General features: G+C 41.2%; 1 protein-coding gene across 1 annotated transcript in view; it reads right to left on the bottom strand.

The window, feature by feature from the left end:
* The window catches only part of COL14A1 (collagen type XIV alpha 1 chain), a 156,673-nt gene extending 135,560 nt beyond the window's left edge, over positions 1-21,113 (bottom strand). The window contains exons 1-3 of the mRNA XM_089518391.1: positions 21,011-21,113; positions 6,131-6,247; positions 340-483 (exon numbers count right to left, since the gene is read on the bottom strand). Coding sequence (XP_089374517.1) covers positions 340-483; positions 6,131-6,247; positions 21,011-21,113 — 364 coding nt within the window. The remainder of the gene's footprint in view (positions 1-339; positions 484-6,130; positions 6,248-21,010) is intronic.
* Between the last annotated feature and the right edge of the window lie 393 nt (positions 21,114-21,506).

The following is a 21,506-nucleotide window of genomic DNA, read 5'->3' as shown; positions in this document are numbered from 1 at the left end:
CTGATTAATGACATTAGCAAGGCCATCTCTTATGATGTCACAAAGGGTCTTCCCTGCATATTCGTTTTTTTTCTCTGAAATCCCAGAGTTTGGGATAAGTCTTGCTCTAGTATTCTTAACAGATCATTTTCCTCAATTTAAGAGCACCTTCTGCATCCAAATCCTGTACTTCATGTGGCTGAAATTTTATTCTCCATCCATTTGGAATGCTTGATTCCAAGACCTTTTGTATGACAACAAGCAAAACCAGACATCCCTTCCATGAACACATTACAAATATTCATCTATCTTTATAAAGCAAAGTTCGATCAGATGTGAAGATATCAGGAGACAGCTTACTTCGGAACTGGCCTTGAGCTGCCTTGCTTTCCTGATCTTTAGCAAATGCAACTATTTGAACTGTATAGCTCTGATCAGGGATAAGACCTTGGATAATTGCTTTGTTTGCATTGTTTTGAAGAGTGAGCTCATTGGTTTTTCCACCTGCAAAAAAGAAAGAAAATAGGATTGTGGTTTTAAACAGCTTGAATGTTTTTGCAATATTATATTTTGCAATATTATATTTTTAAGAGTCACATAAATCCACAGTTTAACCATACAAACAATTGACACAGCATTAGATCAAGTGAAACCATTGGGCCATCTAGAACTGTTTGTGTACTTCAAGCAAACAAAGAGCCCTTGCTTTGCCTTCTTCCCCCTGCCGCCCCTAAATTAAAATCCTAAGGCACTTAAAATCTTTCAGACTAGTTTGCATGGGAGGACAAATATTTGAGTGTCTATGAGTAATTTTTGGAAAAAACTGAAATGATACATCTTTGGATCATGTATATACAAGTCTTCTCATTGAGGAATTACTTCTCATAAATTACTTACACCCATAAGCAGCTACCCTTCAGGCATCTGAACAATTTGGGATTCCTGTCTGTATAGCTGTTAGAAAAGCACTATGGTTGAATCATAATGCTGCCATGATAGAATGCAAGAGCATAAAGAAGCTGGAAACTATTGCCTGGAGAAAAGTTAGCATGTCAGGAACAAATGTTACAGCATAACATGGAATAGTTTTTTTTTCATCAGAAGAAAAGTACTCAAACATGACCTCTTCACTTGTATTCTGTAGTTTTATGGTCCCTGGTAGACTATACTATGTATGTTTTAGAGCCATTTAACAAAAGAAAATCATATTCCATCCGTAATATCAGCAGACAGAATTCTAATGAGCAAGGTCTGTTTATATGAGAATGGTTTTTGGGCCTTCTACTCATAGCAAACCCTATTTACATATAATTGCATACCATGAAAATTAGTACTGTTTCAAAACAAAATGCACAAACTATATTAAAACACTTTCTTCTATGAAAACAGAACATCCTCCTTTTTATCCATTTGACTGTAGTATTGACAGCAGTGTAAAATGGGCCAATGGATCGTGCTGTTAATCAATGAACAAGGCAGATTCATGAATCAATTGTTGATTTATGGTGGAATAGAAACACTTATTCATATGGGAAAGGTGCCTCATACAGGAGGTAAACAATGAGAAAAATTAGTCAGCCCTCTGTATCCACAGATTCTGTAACCATGTATTCAAGAATCCACAGCTTGAAAATATTCCATAAAAAGTATAAATTGCAAACAGCAAACCTTGATTTTGCTGTTTGATATAAGGGACACCATTTTACTACACCACTGTACTTAGCGGGATAAGTATCCACTGATTTTAGTATCCACGGGGGTTCCTGGAACCAAATCCCAGTGGATTACAAGGGTCCACTGTATGCTTTGAGTTCATTTGGCTTTTTAAAAAGTGTGGGGCGTCTGATGGGAAGCTTGCGCAGTTGGAAGTGACCAGTGGGGTCCCACAGGGCTATGTCCTGGACCCAGTGCTGTTCAACATCTTTCTCAATGACTTGGATGACAGAATTGGGGGTATACTTATCAAATTTGCAGATGAAACCAAATTAGGAGGAGTAACTAATACCCTAGAGGACAGGATCAAATTTCAGAATGACCTGAATAGACCAGAAAGCTGGGCCAAAGCTAACAAAATGAATTTCAACATGGAAAAATGTAAGGTATTGCACTTAGGACAGAAAAATGAAAAGAACAGATATAGGATGGGTGACACCTGGCTGAACGAGACTACGTGTGAAAGAGATCTAGGAGTCCAAGTAGACCACAAATTGAACATGAGTCAACAGTGCGATGCGGCAGCTAACGAGGCCAATGCGATTTTAGGCTGCATCAATAAAAGTATAGTGTCTAGATCAAGGGAAAAAATAGTCCCACTCTATTCTGCTCTGGTCAGGCCCCCCCCCCCCCCCCCGGAATATTGTGTCTAGTTCTGGGCACCACAATTCAAAACAGACATTGAGAAACTGGAGCATGTCCAAAGGGGGGTGAAGGATCTGGAAACCTTGTCCTATGAGGAACGACTTAGGGAGCTGGGGATGTTTAGCCTGGAGAAGAGAAGGTTGAGGGGTGATATGATAGCACTGTTTGAATACTTGAAGGGATGTCATATTGAGGAGGAAGCTAGCTTGTTTTCTGCTGCTCCAGAGACTAGGATCCAGAGCAGTGAATGCAAGCTCCAGGAAAAGAGATTCCACCTCAACATTAGGAGGAACTTCCTGACAGTAAGGGCTGTTCGACAGTGGAACACATTCCCTCAGAGGGGAGTGGAGTCTCCTTCCTTAGAGGTCTTTAAACAGGGGCTGGATGGCCATCTGTTAGGTATGCTTTGACTGAGAGTTCCTGCATAGCAGAATAGGGTTGGACTGGATGGCCCTTGGGGTCTCTTCCAACTCTATGGTGGGTTACAGAATGCCCGTTTGGGGCGGCCTGTAACTGGCCCTTTCCCCGCCGGATCGGGGCCTCAGCTGCCACAGCGGCAGCCTCTGAGGCCCCGATCCGCCGCTTTCCAGGCTGCGGGGAAGCGGCAAAAGGCCGCTTCCCCGCAGCCTGGAAATGGGTGTCCTTGGGGCTTCAAGCCCCAAGGACACCCGGCGACGGCGGGGACCAAGAAAAAGGGGCCACTCGGCCCCTTTGTCATTTGCGTTGCTGGCGCAGCTGTGTAGAGGCTGCGCCAGCAACACAAATCCTGGAAGGAGCTCCAAAATGGAGCTCTGAAATGGAGCTCCTTCCTGCGCCGCCAAAAGAGCGCCCCAGGCACCCTCGCACGGCGCGACTACGTCACTTCCGCGCCGTCTCATTTGGAGGTGGCACAGTCATGACGTAGTCATGGCGACGCCCATCTGTATAGGGCACCGCCATTTTCTACGCGCTCTGCACGTATTAGGGTTAGGGGCGTCAGGAAGTGACGCCCCTTTCTAACCCTAGTACACGTGGAGCCCGTACTTTGGTGCCCGTCTGGAAGCGGGCCTCTGATTCTATGATTCTATGAATATTCCTTTATAGAACACACACACACCCTGACTAGGGACATATCTACACTGTAGAAATAATGCAGTTGGACACCACTTTAACTGTCATGGCTCCAACCCACATAATCCTGGGATTTGTAGTTTTGTGAGGCACAGAACTCTGGCAAAGCAGGCTAAAGACCTTGTCTTTAGACAAATCCCAGGATTCCATAGAATGGTTGGAGCTAGAGAACTTAAAGTGGTGTCAAGCTGCATTATTTCTACATTGTCCATGTATCCTAGGAGAATTTGTGAATTTATATGAACAGTCCTGATTTACATTATTTCTCTCCAAATATACCTTTGATGCAAGTATAACAAAAGCATCTGCAAGCACAGCCAAAATAATCTCTATATAGCTCACAAAATCCTCATGGGGTAAACCAGGGGTAGGCAACCTGCGGCCCAGCAAGGCCTTGAGACCGGCCCCAGCCTGGTCCTGCCGCTGATTGCTGCCAGAGCCTTTGGCCTCTCGCGTGAGGGCGTGGGGCCTTTGGCCTATCAGGAGGAGGTGGGCAATGGGGGGCAAGTGTCTATAGAAGCCTCCGAAACATAATAATAATAATAATAAATGGTTTATTTGTATACCGCCCTTCCAAAGATCAGGGCGGTTCACAACAGTTAAAATTACATAAAAAGTTCCAATATACAATGTTAAAATACAAAACAACACAAAAAGAAAAACAACAACAAATGCCCCCGGGTTAGCAACCCATTGCCTGTGCGGCCTCTATGGCGGGGGGGCCTATAAGGACTAATCGGGGAATGCGATGCCAAACAGGTGGGTCTTCAACTCCCGTTTGAATTGGGCCAGGGAGGTGACTGAGCGGAGCTCTATGGGCAGCGAGTTCCAAAGGGCCGGGGCGGCGATGGAGAAAGACCTCCTGGAAGTGGAGGATAACCTCGCCCCGGGAACCCTAAGGAGTTGCTGCCCAGATGTTCTGAGGGTGCGAGGCGGAATGTATGGGGAGAGGCGGTCCTTCAGGTATCCTGGGCCCAAGCCATTTAGGACTTTATAGGTCATTACCAGCACCTTGTATTGCGCCCGGAAGCGAATGGGCAGCCAATGGAGGTTTTTTAAAACCGGTGTTATATGGCTGGTCCTGGACGTGCCAGTGACCAGCCTTGCAGCCATGTTCTGCACCAATTGAAGCTTCCGGGTTAGGTACAAGGGCTGTCCCATGTAGAGTCCGTTGCAGAAATCCAATCCAACATGCATTTATATTAACATTTTTTTAAAAAAACAGCAACTTTGTTAGCGGGTCCTCCATTTTTTGTAAAAGGTGTCCTCCATTTGAAATTTATGTCCTACATTTGACCCGGTTTATTTATTTATTTATTTATTTAAACATTATTTATTTATTTATTTATTTATTTATTGGCTTCGGCCCGCCAATTGTCTGAGGGACAGCAACCCAGCCCCCGGCTCAAAAAGGTTGCCTACCCCTGGGGTAAACTATACGTTGCACACAGATGTGCTCAACAAAACATAATTTAAAAACAAAAAGAAAATCACCTGAACAAAAAGTTGTGCAGCAGGAAGAGATGAGTGATTAAGTTGGTGAAAAATGAACTCTCACTGGAATTACAGATATGGTTATCATCTCAGCAAAAAATAAGAGTAGAGTTAGACCTACAAAGTCCTATGGATTCTTCTTATCCTTTCCTCATTTGGGGAAGACTTTGTCATTATTATTATTATTATTCTGCTAGGCTTTGTTTAATACGGAAAGTGCTTTTAGTAGTGTGCGGTACTGTTTTTGTTTCTTGCCTTTTTAATAGCTATATTTTAAAAGATTTTTAATTCTATATCCCCTTATCCAGAATTAAAAATTCAAAAATTTCCACAAACCGATACTTTTTTGATGAGTTGCTGAGACAGTGATCCCTTTGCTTCTTCTGATCATTCAATGTACACAAACTTTGTTTCATGCACAAAATTAATTTTAAAAATATTGTACCAAATTATGTTCAGGCTATGTGTATGAGGTGTATATGAAACATACATGAATTTTGTGTTTAGATTTGGGTCCTGTCTCCAAGATATCTCATTATGTACGCATATACAAATACAGATATTTTACAATCCAAATAAATCCAAAACACCTCTGGTCCCAATAAACTGTTAATTTGTCATTTGTAATGGGATTAATCAATATAATAATTAATTTGTAATGTGTGTTGCCTGTATCTGTTTTAATTTCTGTAAACTATCTTGAGTGTCAGCTCTGAGAAATAGGTGAGATACTAAATAAACATACTGTTAATTTTAAGAGGTCAACTTGCATTATGCATATGTTGGTCTACTTCCAAGTCACTTCCAGTTGGAAAAAGTGGCTTCCCCTGGACCTAACATGCCCAACAATATCTTAGAGATTGCTTGGGGCATTTGGAAACCTTTAGTAAAGGGTGCAGTGTGGGGAGTTTAGCTTTGTCCTCCTGCACTCTCCAACCCCAGACAGTTGCCATCTCCCGGTGCTGAATATCTCAAATGGGTGACTACTTATGATCTGTCTTTGAGAAAAGTTAGCATTAACATTAGTTAATTTCTGGTTTCCATACTTTTGGGGGGCGGGGGGATGACACCATTAATTAACAAGAATCTGATATTGTTTTAGATGAACTGGCCACCATTCCTGATCAATTCTTAAGGAACCTTGCAGTTCAGTGTGAGTATTCATTCCCCTCTCTCCCGCTCCACTTACCTGCATTTGGAGTGACAAGGAGTTTATATCCATCAAACTGCCCTCTAGGGGCTTTCCATGATATCTGAATACTGTCATGATCAACAACAGTATATCTTAATCTTGATGGTGGGGCCACTGAAAGGGAAGCAAGAAATACAGGAACTGAGATGCCAGTAAAATTTCTCACACATTAAAAATTTACATTGCTGCACATACAGACGTTCAAATTAATAGACACAACACATCTTTTGGACAAGACAAAGGATGCAAGTTGCCAAATGAGTCACATGATGCAATCTATTAGTTTGTAAAATGACATCAAATACATCAAAGTGTATTACTTGTCCCCAAAGACACACCCCAAAGACACAATGAATTAAAAAAGGACTACTGATGCCACAGAAGACAAAGAACAAAAATAAATAAAAATACATAGGGTTAGAGATTAAAAAGTTCTAATTGAGCAAGCAAAGCCAATGTACAAATTTGCTTCATCTTATATATATGGGAGAAATCATCATAACTGCAGTTTTGGGGTTTCCTCTCAGGTAGGAGTAGGGGCAAAACTTGAAAATGTAATTTTTTGAAATGGAATAGTTAATGTTCCTCACTAGTATTCTCTCCTCCCCTTACCAGTTACTCAGTTTTTCTCACTGCTTAAAGTATTACATGTTACTTTTCTGCTATTTTGGGGTTCATTTATTTTAAATTGTCAAAAAATTAAGAAATACCCTAAAGGTTTTTTTTTAATCCTCAACATTTTTGTTCCCAAAAAGTAACAAAACGATAAAAGAAAGAAAAGAGAGAGAAAAAGAAAGAGGTAAACAGGATGAAATAAAATTATCAGTTGTTACTCTACTTTGGGAAATGACTATTCTTATAGCCTCATTAGCTTCCCCCCAAAAGTAACAAGTGACAGGTAACATCATTACTTGTAAAGTGTTACTTCCAAGCTCTCATTTGAGGATAAGATGCAAAGTTGTATTTCCAAAGCCTTACGGGGACTTAAAATTGAATATACAGTCAGCCCTCCACATTTGTAGCTTTGATGTTTGTGGTTTTGCTTATTTGGGGGATTTGATTAATATGTTTTCTCTAGGAATCCCTAGGTCCTCTAGAGAAATTCTGCTGGAAATTGACCATAGAATTGTGCTGGAGGACCTAAAGATTACTAGAGAAAACACTTCTTTAGACATTTGTAGGTCCCCAGCATAATTCTGTGGTCAGCTTTTGGCAGATGTTGACCACAGAGTTGTGCTAAAATACCTAGCGAGTCCTAGAAAGGTGACCTCTCAAGCAAAAAAAGGAGTGGTTCTTTTATTTGTGTTTTTTCCACTTTCATGGGGGTCCTGTGCCCCTAACTCCAGTGAATGTGGAGGGCCTACTGTATATTTAATGCAAGCAAAAGGCATCAAGATTTTCAAAGGGCAGTGGTGGTGTTGGGCATGGATCAAACTGACAACAGTGAGGAAACAACTGACTATTGCCCTGAACCTCCAGGCAATAAAGGTCACTAGGTAGCTAGCTATCCTAGTTTAAGGCAAGATGCCACTCCAGACCTGTCTACATCAAAAGCTTTGAAAAGTGATATACAAAAATTGTCATTATGTGTACATAAATCGATTCAGCCATTACAGATCTGTTACCCTCTTCTACAGAGATCCACAAAACTATAATTGCAAGAATTCCCATTAAAGTGTGATGATGAAAAACCATATGACATAGGGTTCTGCCACACAAACTGCAGAATTAATACATTTTGACAGTTTTATGTGCCATGGCTCCATCCTATACAATCCTGGGATTTGTAGTGTGTTGTGGCATCAGAGCTCTCAAACTGAGAGACTAAATAACTCACAACACTACAAGTCCCAGAATTCCATAGCACTGAGGCATGTCAGTTAAAGTGGTGCCAAACTGCTTTATTTCTGCAGTGTAGATATAGTGTTAACTATGTAGATAACCCAGTGTGCAAATGCATACCAAGATACTTTGAGACACGTCACACATGGAAATACACACACACACACACACACACACACACACACACACTATTCCTGAGATCATTATCAGTATTTCCAGAAACCTTGAATTCCACCTCAGAACTCAGGAGTGCACTGTTTGTTTTTTACCCACTGGACATGCAAGGGCACTGCTTCTGATGTGAGGTACCAGAACTCTATTTGTGCCCACCTATTACTGTACATCTGCATCTTTCTTTCCTGGAAATTTGTCACAGACCAGCAGCCAATACTTGCACACTGGCACCAGTCCACAGACCTCCACTCTGGGTAGCACTGGGCTAGGAGGTGATTCTGGGACTTGTGGGGACATTTCTAGGAAGCTAGATATGTTAGATTTGTTGCATTCTAATGTCAAATGTTTGTTGTTGTTAACTTCCATCAAGTTGACTTCGGTTTATGGTTTATATGTTTATATGCTCCATTTCTAGTTTTACTATGTCTAGCTTCCCTTGTCTCCTGCTCTCACATTCCATGTTCCTATAATATGTGTTGTTCAGCTTCAGTCTTTCCTTTCACTTCTGAGCATGTCAATACCTGGATCTCCTTTTGGCTTGGGCCTTGTTGCATTATTAGCCACGGTGCTGGTCATATCTGTCCTCTCCTCTTCCCAAGACTCATTAAGTGCCTTCTGATCTAGGAGTCTCATCTTCTGGCCCTGTCTCTTGTTTCATTTTGGACTGTCTCATCATAGGGTTTACAAGGTAAAAGGCTTCAAGAATAGTTTACTATTTCCTTTGTCTGCACAGTATTAAGAAATGTTAGCTACGGTGCTATTGCCAATGTCTAAGAGAGATCCTCCATCAGTGGCACACTCCAATACTGCTGCTGCCCAGCATCTGTTTGGCACATTTAGTCTGGCTTTTTAGCAAAACCCTGTCTGACATGGGAGGTCATACCAGCAGCCATTTTACCAGTGCACAGTTCCTTGCACACAGTCCCACCATCACAGAAAGGTGGTGCCATGGGGGTATGCCCTATCTCTCCATCACTCCTTTCCATTTTACTGAAACAACTGAAGAAAGGCCATTCACAGAAGAGGTCCATGGTGCTCTGAATGACAGAGAGTTCTTCATATTTTAATCTCTTGAGATGGGATAAATGGGGATGTGCTTGAGCACAAATAAGGGACTGTAGAAGCCTCTGATTGTGTGCATTTTGGCTCTCATTGTCTGTGCTACAGTCTTCCAGCTGCTCTACAGAACTAATGGATACACATTCTTTTAACTAGTTGATACAAACTGGCGCTCAGCATCTACCAAAAACAACAAAATAAAAACAGATAAGTGGCAATTAAATAAATAAATACTAGAATCTAAACTTCAGGCCAGGCCAACTGGTTAAAGCCTTATTTTAAAGCAATGCTTTCCCCTGTTTATTTGAACAAATGATAAATGCAGTTGCTTTGCAGATTGTACAAAGCCCCAAAAAGGAATTTAACATACATGACATCAACTGAGTGATTTAGGCAAGCAGAGACAAGCTATGTAAGTTTGATAAAGGGAGTGGGAGAGAGCAGATGCTACAGAAAAGAAGCTGGGCAGTCAGCCTAGGTTTGATCTATCCCATCTGGGTTTGAGTCTGTATTCCTAAAAGCTGGGCCACAGGAGCAGCAATATCACATAACATTAAGGTTGCCTGGTCTCAGGGTGTTGGCTGAAGTTTCGAGGGATTCCTTTTTTTCTATACATCTCCAGGCAGGGAGACAAACCACAGGATGGGGGTTACCAGAGAATGAACAAGGGGACGGACTGGGAGAGAAACACTGGGTGCTTGCATTGTGTCATATGGAATAAGCTAGGTAGTGGAGTGACATTATATGGCTCTAGGTTGCCATATAACCAGTTAGCCAGGTTTTGTCAGGATCTCCTGTGTGCCCATCTGGCTGAGTCCCAACCATCCTCTCTCAACCCTTGACTGCCTTGCTTCTTGAGACATAACAAGGACCTGTTCCCTGGTCTCAGCTTCTGACTCTGAAAAGTCATGGAATGGGATACAGCTGATCAGATACCCCTGCAATGATACAGCTTTTATAGATTCTAAATTAATTCTAAATTAATTTTGTGCAAAAGAAAAAAATCTGCCTTCACCCTATATGCTTTGCCTTCTAAGTTTAGAATCATAGAATCATAGCGTTGGAAGGGGGCTCATGGGTCATAAAGTCTAACCCTCTGCTCAATGCTGGATCTCCAGCTAAAGCATCCCCAGCAGGTAGCTGTGCAGCTTCTCTTTGAGGACATCCAGAGAAGGAGACCCCATTACTTCTTGGGGCAACTTGCTCCATTGCCAAACTGCTCTTACTGCCAAGACGTTCCTTCTATTGTTACCTTCCCCCTCTCTATCACAGTCCTTGAAATATTTAAAGGTCCCATTCCCACTGGGCAATAAAGTGACGAATCTTGCTGCAAGTCAGACTCAGAGTGAGTTCCCAAGTCGTATTGAAATCACGTCCATCGTTCCCATTACAAAAGGGAGCAAACAGACTCGGTTTTTCTTGACCCGTGTTCTCGTTCCCATTGATATTTCTCTGTTGTATTTTGACACAGACTTTTTTGTTCCCCATTCCCTTTGCCTGTCTGGTACCGGTTTTTCCTTTTTTAAGCTGTCAATCAAGCACTTAGGTGATCAGACGTCACAGTGACATCAGTTGCTCCGATGCATTTTGACTCAGGCTGTTTTTGTTCCCTGTTCCCATTTGCGTCTTTCAAACCTGCTTTTCTGGGGGGGGGGGGTGTCAATGGATTGCTGAAGCGCCTGAGTGCTTGGGCAGCTAGGTGTCATTGTGATTGCCGCCCAGATGCTGGAGCGTTGAGGTGCTCAGGCACTCAGCAAAAACAGAAAAAGGAAAAAGAAGAAATAATAGCTATAAAAAGGGTGTGCAGTGGATCTCCTCATACATCGATCTATGTAGACCGGGGGGGGTGGTGGTGGCAGGAAGGAGCTTACTGTGTTTGGAGGCTAATGGAGCAATTTGCAGTGTTCAGACACTCGACAGAGCGCCTAGGTGATCAGAAGCTAATTTTTTAAAAATTAAAAAATTAATTTGTCTACACACGCCCTTTATAGCCCAGTGGGAATGGGGCCAAAGGGTGCTATAATCTCATCCCTCAGTCTTCTCTTCACCAAGCGGAACACAGCCAGCTCCTTCAACCTTGCCTCATATTTTGGGCTCCATAACTCTCAGCATCCATGTTGCCCTTTTCTAAACTTTCCCCAACTTGTCTATATCCTTCTTAAAATGAGGTGCCCAGAACTGAAAGCAATACTCCAGATAAGGCATGACCAGAACCTGATATAATGGGACTATTACTTCCTTCAACTTGGAAACAGTGCTTCTATTAATGCAGGATAAAATAGCATTCGCCTTCTTTGCTGCAACATCACACTGCTGGGTCATGTGCAACACATGCTCAACAACAGTCCTAAAGGTCCTTTTCACATGTAGTATTACTGATCCATGTATCACGCATCTTATAAATGTGCATTTGATATCTGTGGCCTAAATGTAGAATTTTGTATTTGCCTCTACTGAATTTCAATAGAACTTAATTGCAGTAGGTGAGCATCCAAACAAGCATCTTATCTCAGGGCTGAGAATCATGCACCCTTCCAGATTTTGTTGAACTTCAAGTTCTAGTTGCCTTAGTCAATGGTGATGTATGCTGCAGACTGCAGTTCAACAATATCTGGGTGTCTGCATGATTCTCATTCTGCAGTCTCAATGGTATAGTTTAAAAAGAACTGCACCATGTATTGTCCTGCCCATATAATTCCATTTTCATTTTTTTGTGCTTGAGGCAGCATGACCAAGATAAATTTGTTAAACTGCTACACCTCGTTTGTCTTTCAGGGATTATTCAAACCTGCTTAGTTAGCATTTGGTGTAAACTGTCCTGAAACCTATGGTTTCATAAGTACCAGATTCGCAAGCCTGAGTGCATCTCTATTTAAAAAGAAGATTCCTGAACATGGACAACTAGCAATCTGAAAGAAAGCGGGCTTCAAAGCTCTACTGTTACTCATGCTGATTTTTAATATGAAGGAAAGTTTATTCCAGTTTTATTTACATACAGGAAAACTGCAATTTTATTTGTATGTTCTGTTTGGCAATATGTGAAGGGAAAATGGACTAAAGCAATACCATAGCAAGTGAGAACCTATGATGACCTAAACTGCATTTGGCTCTATCATATTAAAATCTTTCTAAATAACTGGAGATAATAAACACTACCAAAATGGAGCATGTACTAAAAATATAGACAGGCCTGACTTCTCTGCAAAAGAGTTAAAACTGCTGTCTTCCCACAATCCAAAGACTGCTCAGGATCCCCATAGATGATATTTACACATGTGTAAACTGCAATCAAGAAATTAATAATCATGGCCAATTTGGCCACAGGTGAAGCTGTCATATTTGTACTCTGGCTGATGCCACTTGCTTTGTTCATAGCAAGGGTGAGCAACTTATGGTTGTTGTTAAGACTGCAACTCCCAACACGCATTGGTAATTCTAGGAGATGGTTGAGGTTGCAACCCAGTATCTGGAGACATAAATGTTTCCTATTCCTGGGTTATAGCTAGATTTCTCCTCATACTAGTAAGGTTTTGTCCAACTCTTAAGCTTCACAGTGGATTTCTTTTAGCCTTGGCCAAGACCTCAGAAGGCCTTGTTCTATTCAAGCATACATGACAGAGGCAACCGGTGGCTTCCATGTCAGTGGGTTTTAGTATGGGTTTTGAGGGGTTATCCAGGATGCTGAGAGCCAATGGTGCAGTGATTTGAGTGTTGGACTGGAGAGACCAGGGTTCTAGTCCCCAATCAGCCTTGGAAATCCAATGGGTGACCTTGGGCAAGTCACAATGTCTCAGCCTCAGAGGAATGCAAAGGCAACCCCCCTCTGAACAAATCTGGCCAAGAAAACGCCATGATACAGTCACCTTAGTGTCACCATATGTCAGAAATGACTTGAAGGCACGTAACAACAACATGTACACCACCAATAGGTTCAGCACCATAGATAGTTCCTTTCAAGTTGAGAGTAATATGTGGAATGTAGTCACCAGCCCACTGACATGGAAGTCACAAGCCATCCCTGATTCTCTGGTAAGCAGCACTTCCATAAATCAACATTATCATCACACCATGCTGATTACTGGTGCCTACTAGTAAGAAGAAGGAACTTTCCACTTGGCTCCTGCATAGGTTGCCTGTCTTGGAAGACTGGCAGATCCTGCCTGTGGAATTATGTAACAATAGGCTTTCTGCATATTTGTCAGAATTAATTTCTATTGATATTAATAAAATTAAAGAGTCATAATTTCCTCTGCGATATGACTGAGTTTTGCAATTTGATCTGTCTGAAACTTTAAAGCTGGCTACCACATTCAAATATACACCAGGAATATAGACATTTTCTGGAGGGGGGGTCACAGAGAAAGAACACACCAACAGCCACCACAGTTCTTTGAAAATTTGGCTTTTGAGGGGAGGGTATAATAATATACAAGTTACTGGAAATTAGTGTATTAGGGATTTGTTGTAAAGTAACCAGGAATTTCTTGACATTTTAGAAAACTATGCAGGGTGGAGCTACAAGAGGCAACACAGTTTTCAAGATGCTAAGAGATCTTGAGCCTGCCAAAATAGAATGAGCCTGCTAGTTTTATGAATAGTACCCAAAGGTTTATGAAAATATTAAAATCTGTTTATTGTTTACATCTTGTTTAGCTTGTTTTCCCTATGCACACAGCATACTTTGAATAAGCTTTGAAGCAGTCACAAACTGATATGGAGATTTTTCAAAGGTTTCTTCCCTTTTCCCCATAGAGAAGAAAAGAATGAAATGGCCAAATGTACAGATTTAATCAACTAAACTGTACAGCAGAGATGGAAAATGTATGGCCTTCCAGATGTTGTACTACAGGGGTGGGAACTGAATGGCTTTCCAGATCTCCTTGAATTGCAGCTCCCAGAATCCCTCAGCACTGAATCTGGTGAGAGCTGTTGGGAGTTGCAGCCCAAAACATCTGGAGAGCCACACAATTCTCATCCTGTATTAGGTCCTCAATTCTCATTAGCCCTAGCCATCATAGCAAATGCATGAAGGGAATTCATTCCAGTAAAAACCAGAAAGGCCACAAATTCCTTGCCCTTAGGGTAAACTAAAACTACTTATTTCATTAAGCAGAGGCAGAGGGACTTGTTTAGAATTACATTAAGAAATACAGTCAGCCCTCCACATTTGTGGCTTTGACTTTTGCAGATTTGATTATTCATGGATTTGATTAATATGGTCTCTCTAAGAATCTAGTTCCTCTAGTACGACTTTATGGTCAACATCAGCAAGAAGTCATGTCAGAAGACCTAGAGATTTTTAGGGAGAACAATTCTCTAGGCATTTGTAGGCCCTCCAGATCAATTCTGTGGTCAACTTCTAGCAGATGTTGACCATAGAGTTGTGCCAGAGGACATAGAGATTCTTAGAGAGGGTTTCTCTCAGATACAAAAATTGGGTTTTTGTTATTTGCAGTTTTTCCAATTTCACAGGGGCCTTGTGTTCCTAACCCCAATGAATGTGGAGGGCCCACTGTACTGGCCTGAATTTTATATCAGCTAAGTATACTTAACTTAGTAACCTCTCCTGGCCTGCCCTTGCCCCAAAGCCTGATGGAAACATTAGTCACCCATTTTCCATCAGCAGCAGAATTGACCTTCTTCACCCCATGTAGTTGACACCCAGTAAAGTAGATTGAGAGCTGGGGCTGGGGTGATTTACAATGATGATAATTGTGTCAAAACTGTAACTAAGTAGCAATCACAGGAATTCATTAACAGTTACATAGACTCATCCATAACTTTTCCATAGTCACAATTACTGCATATTCACAATAGTGACACTATTACCACACAAACCTACTTTGCATGAGGAGAAGGAGGTCCATTCTGTCAGTGACTGGAGCATGGTGAATGAATGATGTTTCCATCAGGTTTGGTGGGATTGGGCCAGGAAAGGTTATGAAGGTCTAAAACACACTGCAGATATAATCCAATGTGAGACAACTTTAACTGCCCTGGCTCATTGCTAAGGAATCATGGGAATTGTAGTTTATTGTGACACCAGAACTCTCTGATAGAGAAGGCTAAATGTCTGACAAAACTACAGTTCCCAGAATTCCCCTAGCATTGAGCCATGGCAGTTAAAGTGGTCTCAAACTGGATTATTTCTGCAGTGTTTTGGACCTAAAGTTAAGTATATTTAACATCAGCTGCATAGGGATCACTCTGTACTGAGGTGGGTTTATATTAATGAAAGCTCATACTAAAATAAAAAACAGTTAGTCTTCAAGGTGCTACTATATTCCTTTCCCCCCTCCCTTCCTCCTTTTTACACTTAAGTAGCTGATATACAACAGTGGCCGTGGCACTTGTTAAATTTAACAGATTTTATTTATAAGGGAGCATATGTAGATTCTCTCTCAGTAAGAGTTATATCTCTTTATCACTCAGTATCTAAGGCTAATGTCTGGTCCTGGCTGTTGAAAAGGGACAGCAAATTGTTAGTTATTCAGTTAATTATTAATAATTCACAATCATGCAGCGTTTATGTGATCTGAGGAGCAGGATCATTTTGGAGTTTTCTGCCTCAGATGCCAAAACAAGTTGATATGCATTAGGTACTGTGCTGTTTTGAAAAGTAGAAAGAAAAGTAGACAGCAAAAAGCCTTGAGGTGGACTTGTGGATCTTTCACACTACTCAGTTATAGCTCTATGATTCCACTTTTAACTGCCATAGCTGAATCCTACAGAACAATTAGTTTATTAATTTTGTGAGACACTAGAAGCACTCTGACTTAGAATTTTAAATATCCTTCCCTGAACTACCAACCCCAAGTTTCCATAAGATGCAGCCATGACAATTAAAGTGGAATCATAATGCCGTAACAATATAGTGTGAAAGGGCTCCTGATCAGGGCTTATAATGGTCAATATCCTATATATCTGCTAATTAGCTGTCAAGTTAAGTATACTTACATATATAACCAGTGTCTCCTGGCCCAATTCCTCCAATCCTCCTTTACTGAGCAGCTGCTGCAAATGACAGAGGTCTGTTCTCCTATCAGTTGGGATACAGCATACTGACATTTCCACCCCATTCCTTCCAGTGATCTCTGGTGTTACAATAAGAAGTAGGATCCCTATCACAATTCCTTCTTGCACCAGAGATTGCTGATGGGAGGGAAATGGAAGCATCTGTAGCCATCCATAACTGAAAACTTGGAAAGTGATGTTTGCTTCTAGAGTACTGATTCTCAAAGTGGGTGGTATGCCCCTCCTGGTGCCAAGGAGTTGAAGGAAAGGGGGAGCAGTATGGAGCAGTGAGGTGGAAAGGGGGCAGAGGGGTCCTTCAGTTAAAGTACTGGTGACAAGAAAGACAAGCGGAACCAGCGGCCTTAAGGGCCATGATGAGGGTGAGAGCTGTAGTGGTGTCTCCTGCTTTTCACCTCCCTTAGCTGCATCTTTCACTAGTAGTGGAGGCTGGGAAATTCTTGAGAAGTGTGGGTGCAGGACATTTCTTCTGTGGCTCTGAGCCACACTATTTTGGGACAGACTGGAGAGCACATAGAGTTAGAACACATAGGAGTTTATCAGACGTCTTACCTTCCGCCATGCTCCCGTCACCCCAGCATCATCCATCTGCGACGGGAGCCTCCTGGTGGGATTGCAGATGGTGCTATTAAAGGGGAACGTTTCCATTTTCGTCATGGAAGCATTCCCATAATTGTTTGAAAAAGAACCCTTTTTAAATAACAGATCAAATCATTATTAAAAAAGATCTTTTTTAAACAATTATAAGAACGCTTCCATGATGAAAACAGAAGCGTTCCTTTAATAGCGCCATCTGCGATCCCACAAAGAGGCTCCTCTCGCAGATGGATGATGCTGGGGCGACGGGAACATGGCGCAAGGTAAGGTGTCTGATAAACTCCATTGTGGTGAGGCAGGAGTAGTGGCAAAAAGGAGCTTTCAAATTTGGGACCCTGCTTAAGCTTTGTGAGGCTGGAGCTGTGCTGCTGTTTCTGCTTTCTTTCATCACCTGAGAGAAGGGGCAGCAGAAGAAACCATGTTGTGGGGGGGGGGGTACACTTGAAGCTGTGTGGGGAAGACATGTCTATGGGAAAGGGAGGAGAGGGATATACAGGGTCACTTCTTGGAAAGGGTCCTTTGCCTTGGAGTGGCTCCTGTAGTTAAAATTTCTCCCTTTCCCCATCTATGCATCTCCAGTCCAGAACATGTGGCCTCTGTCAACCGCCTACATATGCACCAGCTGTACCCCTCTCCATCCCAATGAAGGATTGAGAGTCCTTCCTTGTTGGGGAGAAGTTTCTCCCTCTGCACTTGGTCACCCTGGGAGCAGCAACCAAGCAGCTGGCTCAGTTGTAACCGAGAGGACTCTTGCCCTCGCTGGCCTTTGCAGGGCCAGTAGAGGTGCAGCCATCTGCTCCGTTGCAGCTCCCAGGGTGGCCAAGTGGCAAAGTGAGCAGCAACCAACACTGGTTGTTTTGAATTTGCAGTAGAACAGTAAACCTAATATCAAGAGATATGTATGGGGGGGTGGGGGTGCTAGAGTTGTTACCCAAGAGGAAAGGAGGCAGTGGCCCCAAAAAGCTTGGGGGTCACTGTTCTAGAGCATCATCTTCCCACTGGGTAGCTTCTTTAAGTTCAATTAAGTTAAAAGGATTTTTCTAAGCTCTGAAGTACTGGTCTGTCTATCCCAATAGTTTGTCTGCTCTGACTTGTGGCAGTTCACCAGAATCTCATGTCTCTTTTGAGATTCTGTAAACTTCAGGAACTGGGAGATGCCAACTGGTTCCTGACACTGAAGGTAGGAAGGTATCCTTTCCCCATCTAAAAAACAGTACACTGGCATAAGTGGTAAGTAGCCATCACCAAGCAAGGCACATTTCCAGAATCCCTAAACCCTTGACTCATCCAACATAGACAGGAAAAGAAAGACACAATCAATCACTTAGGTGTTCCTGTGTGTGTACGGGAAAGCTACAACACAAGAATCTAGAGGAATTGTGCAGAAAAGTCTTTACATAACTATATGATTGTCACTATAAATTCACTTGTTTGTTCAAATAGAAAGACAGGAGCCAAGAAAAAAAGACCATACCAAACAAATTCCTTGCTGGTATCTGATGTGTATGAGCCAAAATAGTTCCTTGAAGCTAGCATTTAACCTAGTTATGCAAAGACTAGTGTTCTTGCACAAGATAGTACATAAAATTGGAAGAAAGTTTTAAAAAATCTAATTCATGGACAAACATAACAAGATATTGATTGGAATGACTTCAGGGTCACCAACCTGGAGAGGGAATCTTTATTTCTGTTGAACACCTTTACAGCCTGCGGAATAAAATCTCACTTCTTGCAAAAAAGAGAAATAATCAGTCTAGAATCAGTCAAGTTAAGCTGATAAAAATCAGAAGCTCAAGCTTATTAAGTGATTTTGCAGGAATGCACAAACGAATGGCCAGCAGCAACATTAAAGCATTCATCCAAAAGGAGGCTAGAGACAAGTTCAAGGCTTCAGCTTGTGGCAGATCATATGAGACCAGTGTTGTTGTTAGTGGTCCAGAAATATAATTCTTGATGACAGACATGGAAGGTGGTCTGAAATGTTCAATGTGTGAACCACAAAACTAGCAGTTTCTCTCAAGGAAGAGAGACTGACTTTGTTTTAAAGCAACAGCTTTTCTTAAATTGTTTAAACTGTGCAGTAAGTAGACTAGCAAATGCAGAAATTAATTCTAGCTGCTCTTACCATACTTTTCTTTCTACCTGTATTTTTTATAATGCCAGTCTATGGCTAGGGCTATGTATACTTTATATTCATAATCTTGCATTGTTACATAGCACAACACCTTAAGGGTAAATCCTCTGAATTGAAATTACATAATTTACCTTTGAATAAACATACATGGCATTTGGGCTATGTAGCACCAAGCAGATTGTGTTCATGTAACAGATTAAATTCAAATGAATAAATTAAGAATTTGTGGAGAAATACTGATTGTTTTATGTTATTTCGATAGATATTGTTATGTGCCTTCAAGACAACTCTAACTTTGGATGATTAAGGATTCTGGTCTCCCAATACTTAAACTACTACGCTGTGCTGGCTCTTTCACTAGACGAGCATATTATATTAAAGGGAATCTTCTCTCACCTTCCCTTATTCCTATGCCCTGCTCCTATTTGTTTTAATTTTCTTAGGAAATTATAAATCAAATCCTTTTACACAGCCGTTAAAATGGGCAGCAGTCATAGACAAACAAGACTGTACTGCCAAGACCCATTTAGACAGCCGTGGGTGCACATTTAATTTATCAGTTTCACACATTTTTGCAAAGTGTAGCAAAAGTAGTAGAAATGGGTGTTATGACCAGCTTAATGCATGAGGCATCTTTGGATTGGGGAAGATGCCTACAGTTTTCGGTCATTCCAGAGTGCATAAACATCCCCACATACAGGTAATAGAGAACTGAAGGACAAATGGAAATACTAGCTGTTACAATGGCATTGTTTGTTTATTTGTTTATATATTCCGCCTTTGTCCCAATACAGGGACTCAAGGCAGCTAACAAAATTTAAATTAGTCCAAGTGCCATATGATGGCAACCACTTTAGTGCTTAGCAAATGCAATGGTGTATTGTATGAATAACCAGTAAAAAATATTTATAGTGAAGACTAGGGAGAATTATCTCCCCTGTTGGGACTATTTGCATAATAATGCAGGCTCAAGGGTTTTTGTTGTTGCTGCTGTTGTTGCTTTTTCCCCTATGGTTGAAAACAAGTGTTTTATACAAAGTAAAAGTCTGTGAACTTGCATGTCAGGGCAAAAGGATGATCTAACAGAAAACAAATAGGATTTTCAAGGTCCTCTTTCTATGCACACGACTAGAAAATTATGGTATATGTTAACTGGCAAGGGAAGGAATACATTAAACTTCTCAGCTTGTGGGCACCAAAGCAGAATACAACCTGCCTGTAACACATTCTCAGGCAAACAGGTTTGTTGAGAGAAATATTATTTTAATTTATTTTTTTCAAACTGCAAACATCCAGCACATAATGCTAATCCGGGATTTAGAGTTATATGGGTATGGCTCTGCAAGCCTGAAAGAGTCTTAGGTTTGCATATTATACCTCCTCTCTATACCTCTTGATTAGGATGATTTAATCAGGATTCACTTTCTATGATACCTTGTTTGTCATTATGAATAAACAAGGTATCATAGTTTAAGAGAAACTCTAATTTGATGAACAAGACTATCGAACAACCTAGAACTGGTAGCTGGTTTGTTTAACAACTGAATAGAATTTTGCTTAAAGCCCAATACATTTGTGCTATGCATTGTATTTGTTAAAATAGTTAAACCAGCTGTTATGGAGCTGCAGACAATGATGAATTATCGAAAGCATAGGCTAGAAAACACAAATTTGATCAATACTAGGGACATGCATTAAGCCAGCAAAGATTGCATACATTCCACACCTGTCACAGAGCTGGCGAAAGTAGCATGTATGGTAATTTATGATAGGGCAGAGTTAGGAAATAGCATGTAATTCACACTTTTTAATGGAAGAAAGTTCCACATGCACCAAGAAACAGAATAAAAACAGCAGCATGGTCTGTCTTAAAAAGAGTTCTAGATCTGAAGCATCCACTCAAGTGAAGCTAACAGAAGAGTTCCAGTTTACATGAACAATGGAGAATAAATTTTTTGGACAAGAGACAATTAAGTTACCCTTCTGCACATCAGAAAGCCCTACTGAAATATATATATATATATTTGGCATACATTTACCTTGACCCTGGACATGACTGATTAATTGAGCTGTAACTCCTATGAAGACAAAGAGGAACCAGCCCAGTGTCTTGGACAGAAGATGGACCTTCGTTCTTGCCATGAGATTTATGTAGCATCAACACACCTGCAAACACACAGAAGTATTTATAAGCAGCCAGATCACCATGTCAGGCTTCAGTTCTGCAAATTAAGATTCTGAGCAATATTGGAAGCCCTGCTCTTGGATATAAGGTGCAACTAGGTCTATAAAGGTGCTCATATTTTGAATGAGCATGGAGCAAGGCTAATCTGTGATCTGAATTTCATTACTTTTCAGTGTATAGGCCCAATATAGCTTTAAGTGGGTCCCTCCCCCTATTTAAGCAATACATAAATAAAAATTATGAAGACCTCTTTTGATTTTTGTTCAATGAGAACCATGTAAACCTGCCATTGTTTAATAAACCTTTGGAAAGTTACTCACTCTAAATGTGAGAATCTCAGGGCAAATGAA

This window comes from Sceloporus occidentalis, unplaced genomic scaffold (genome assembly GCF_023333645.1).
Source record: "Sceloporus occidentalis isolate IW3139 unplaced genomic scaffold, rSceOcc1.0.p SCAF_3, whole genome shotgun sequence".
NCBI lineage: Eukaryota > Metazoa > Chordata > Lepidosauria > Squamata > Phrynosomatidae > Sceloporus > Sceloporus occidentalis.
Note: the sequence above shows the minus strand (reverse complement) of the source record. Positions and strands in the feature narration are given on the sequence as shown.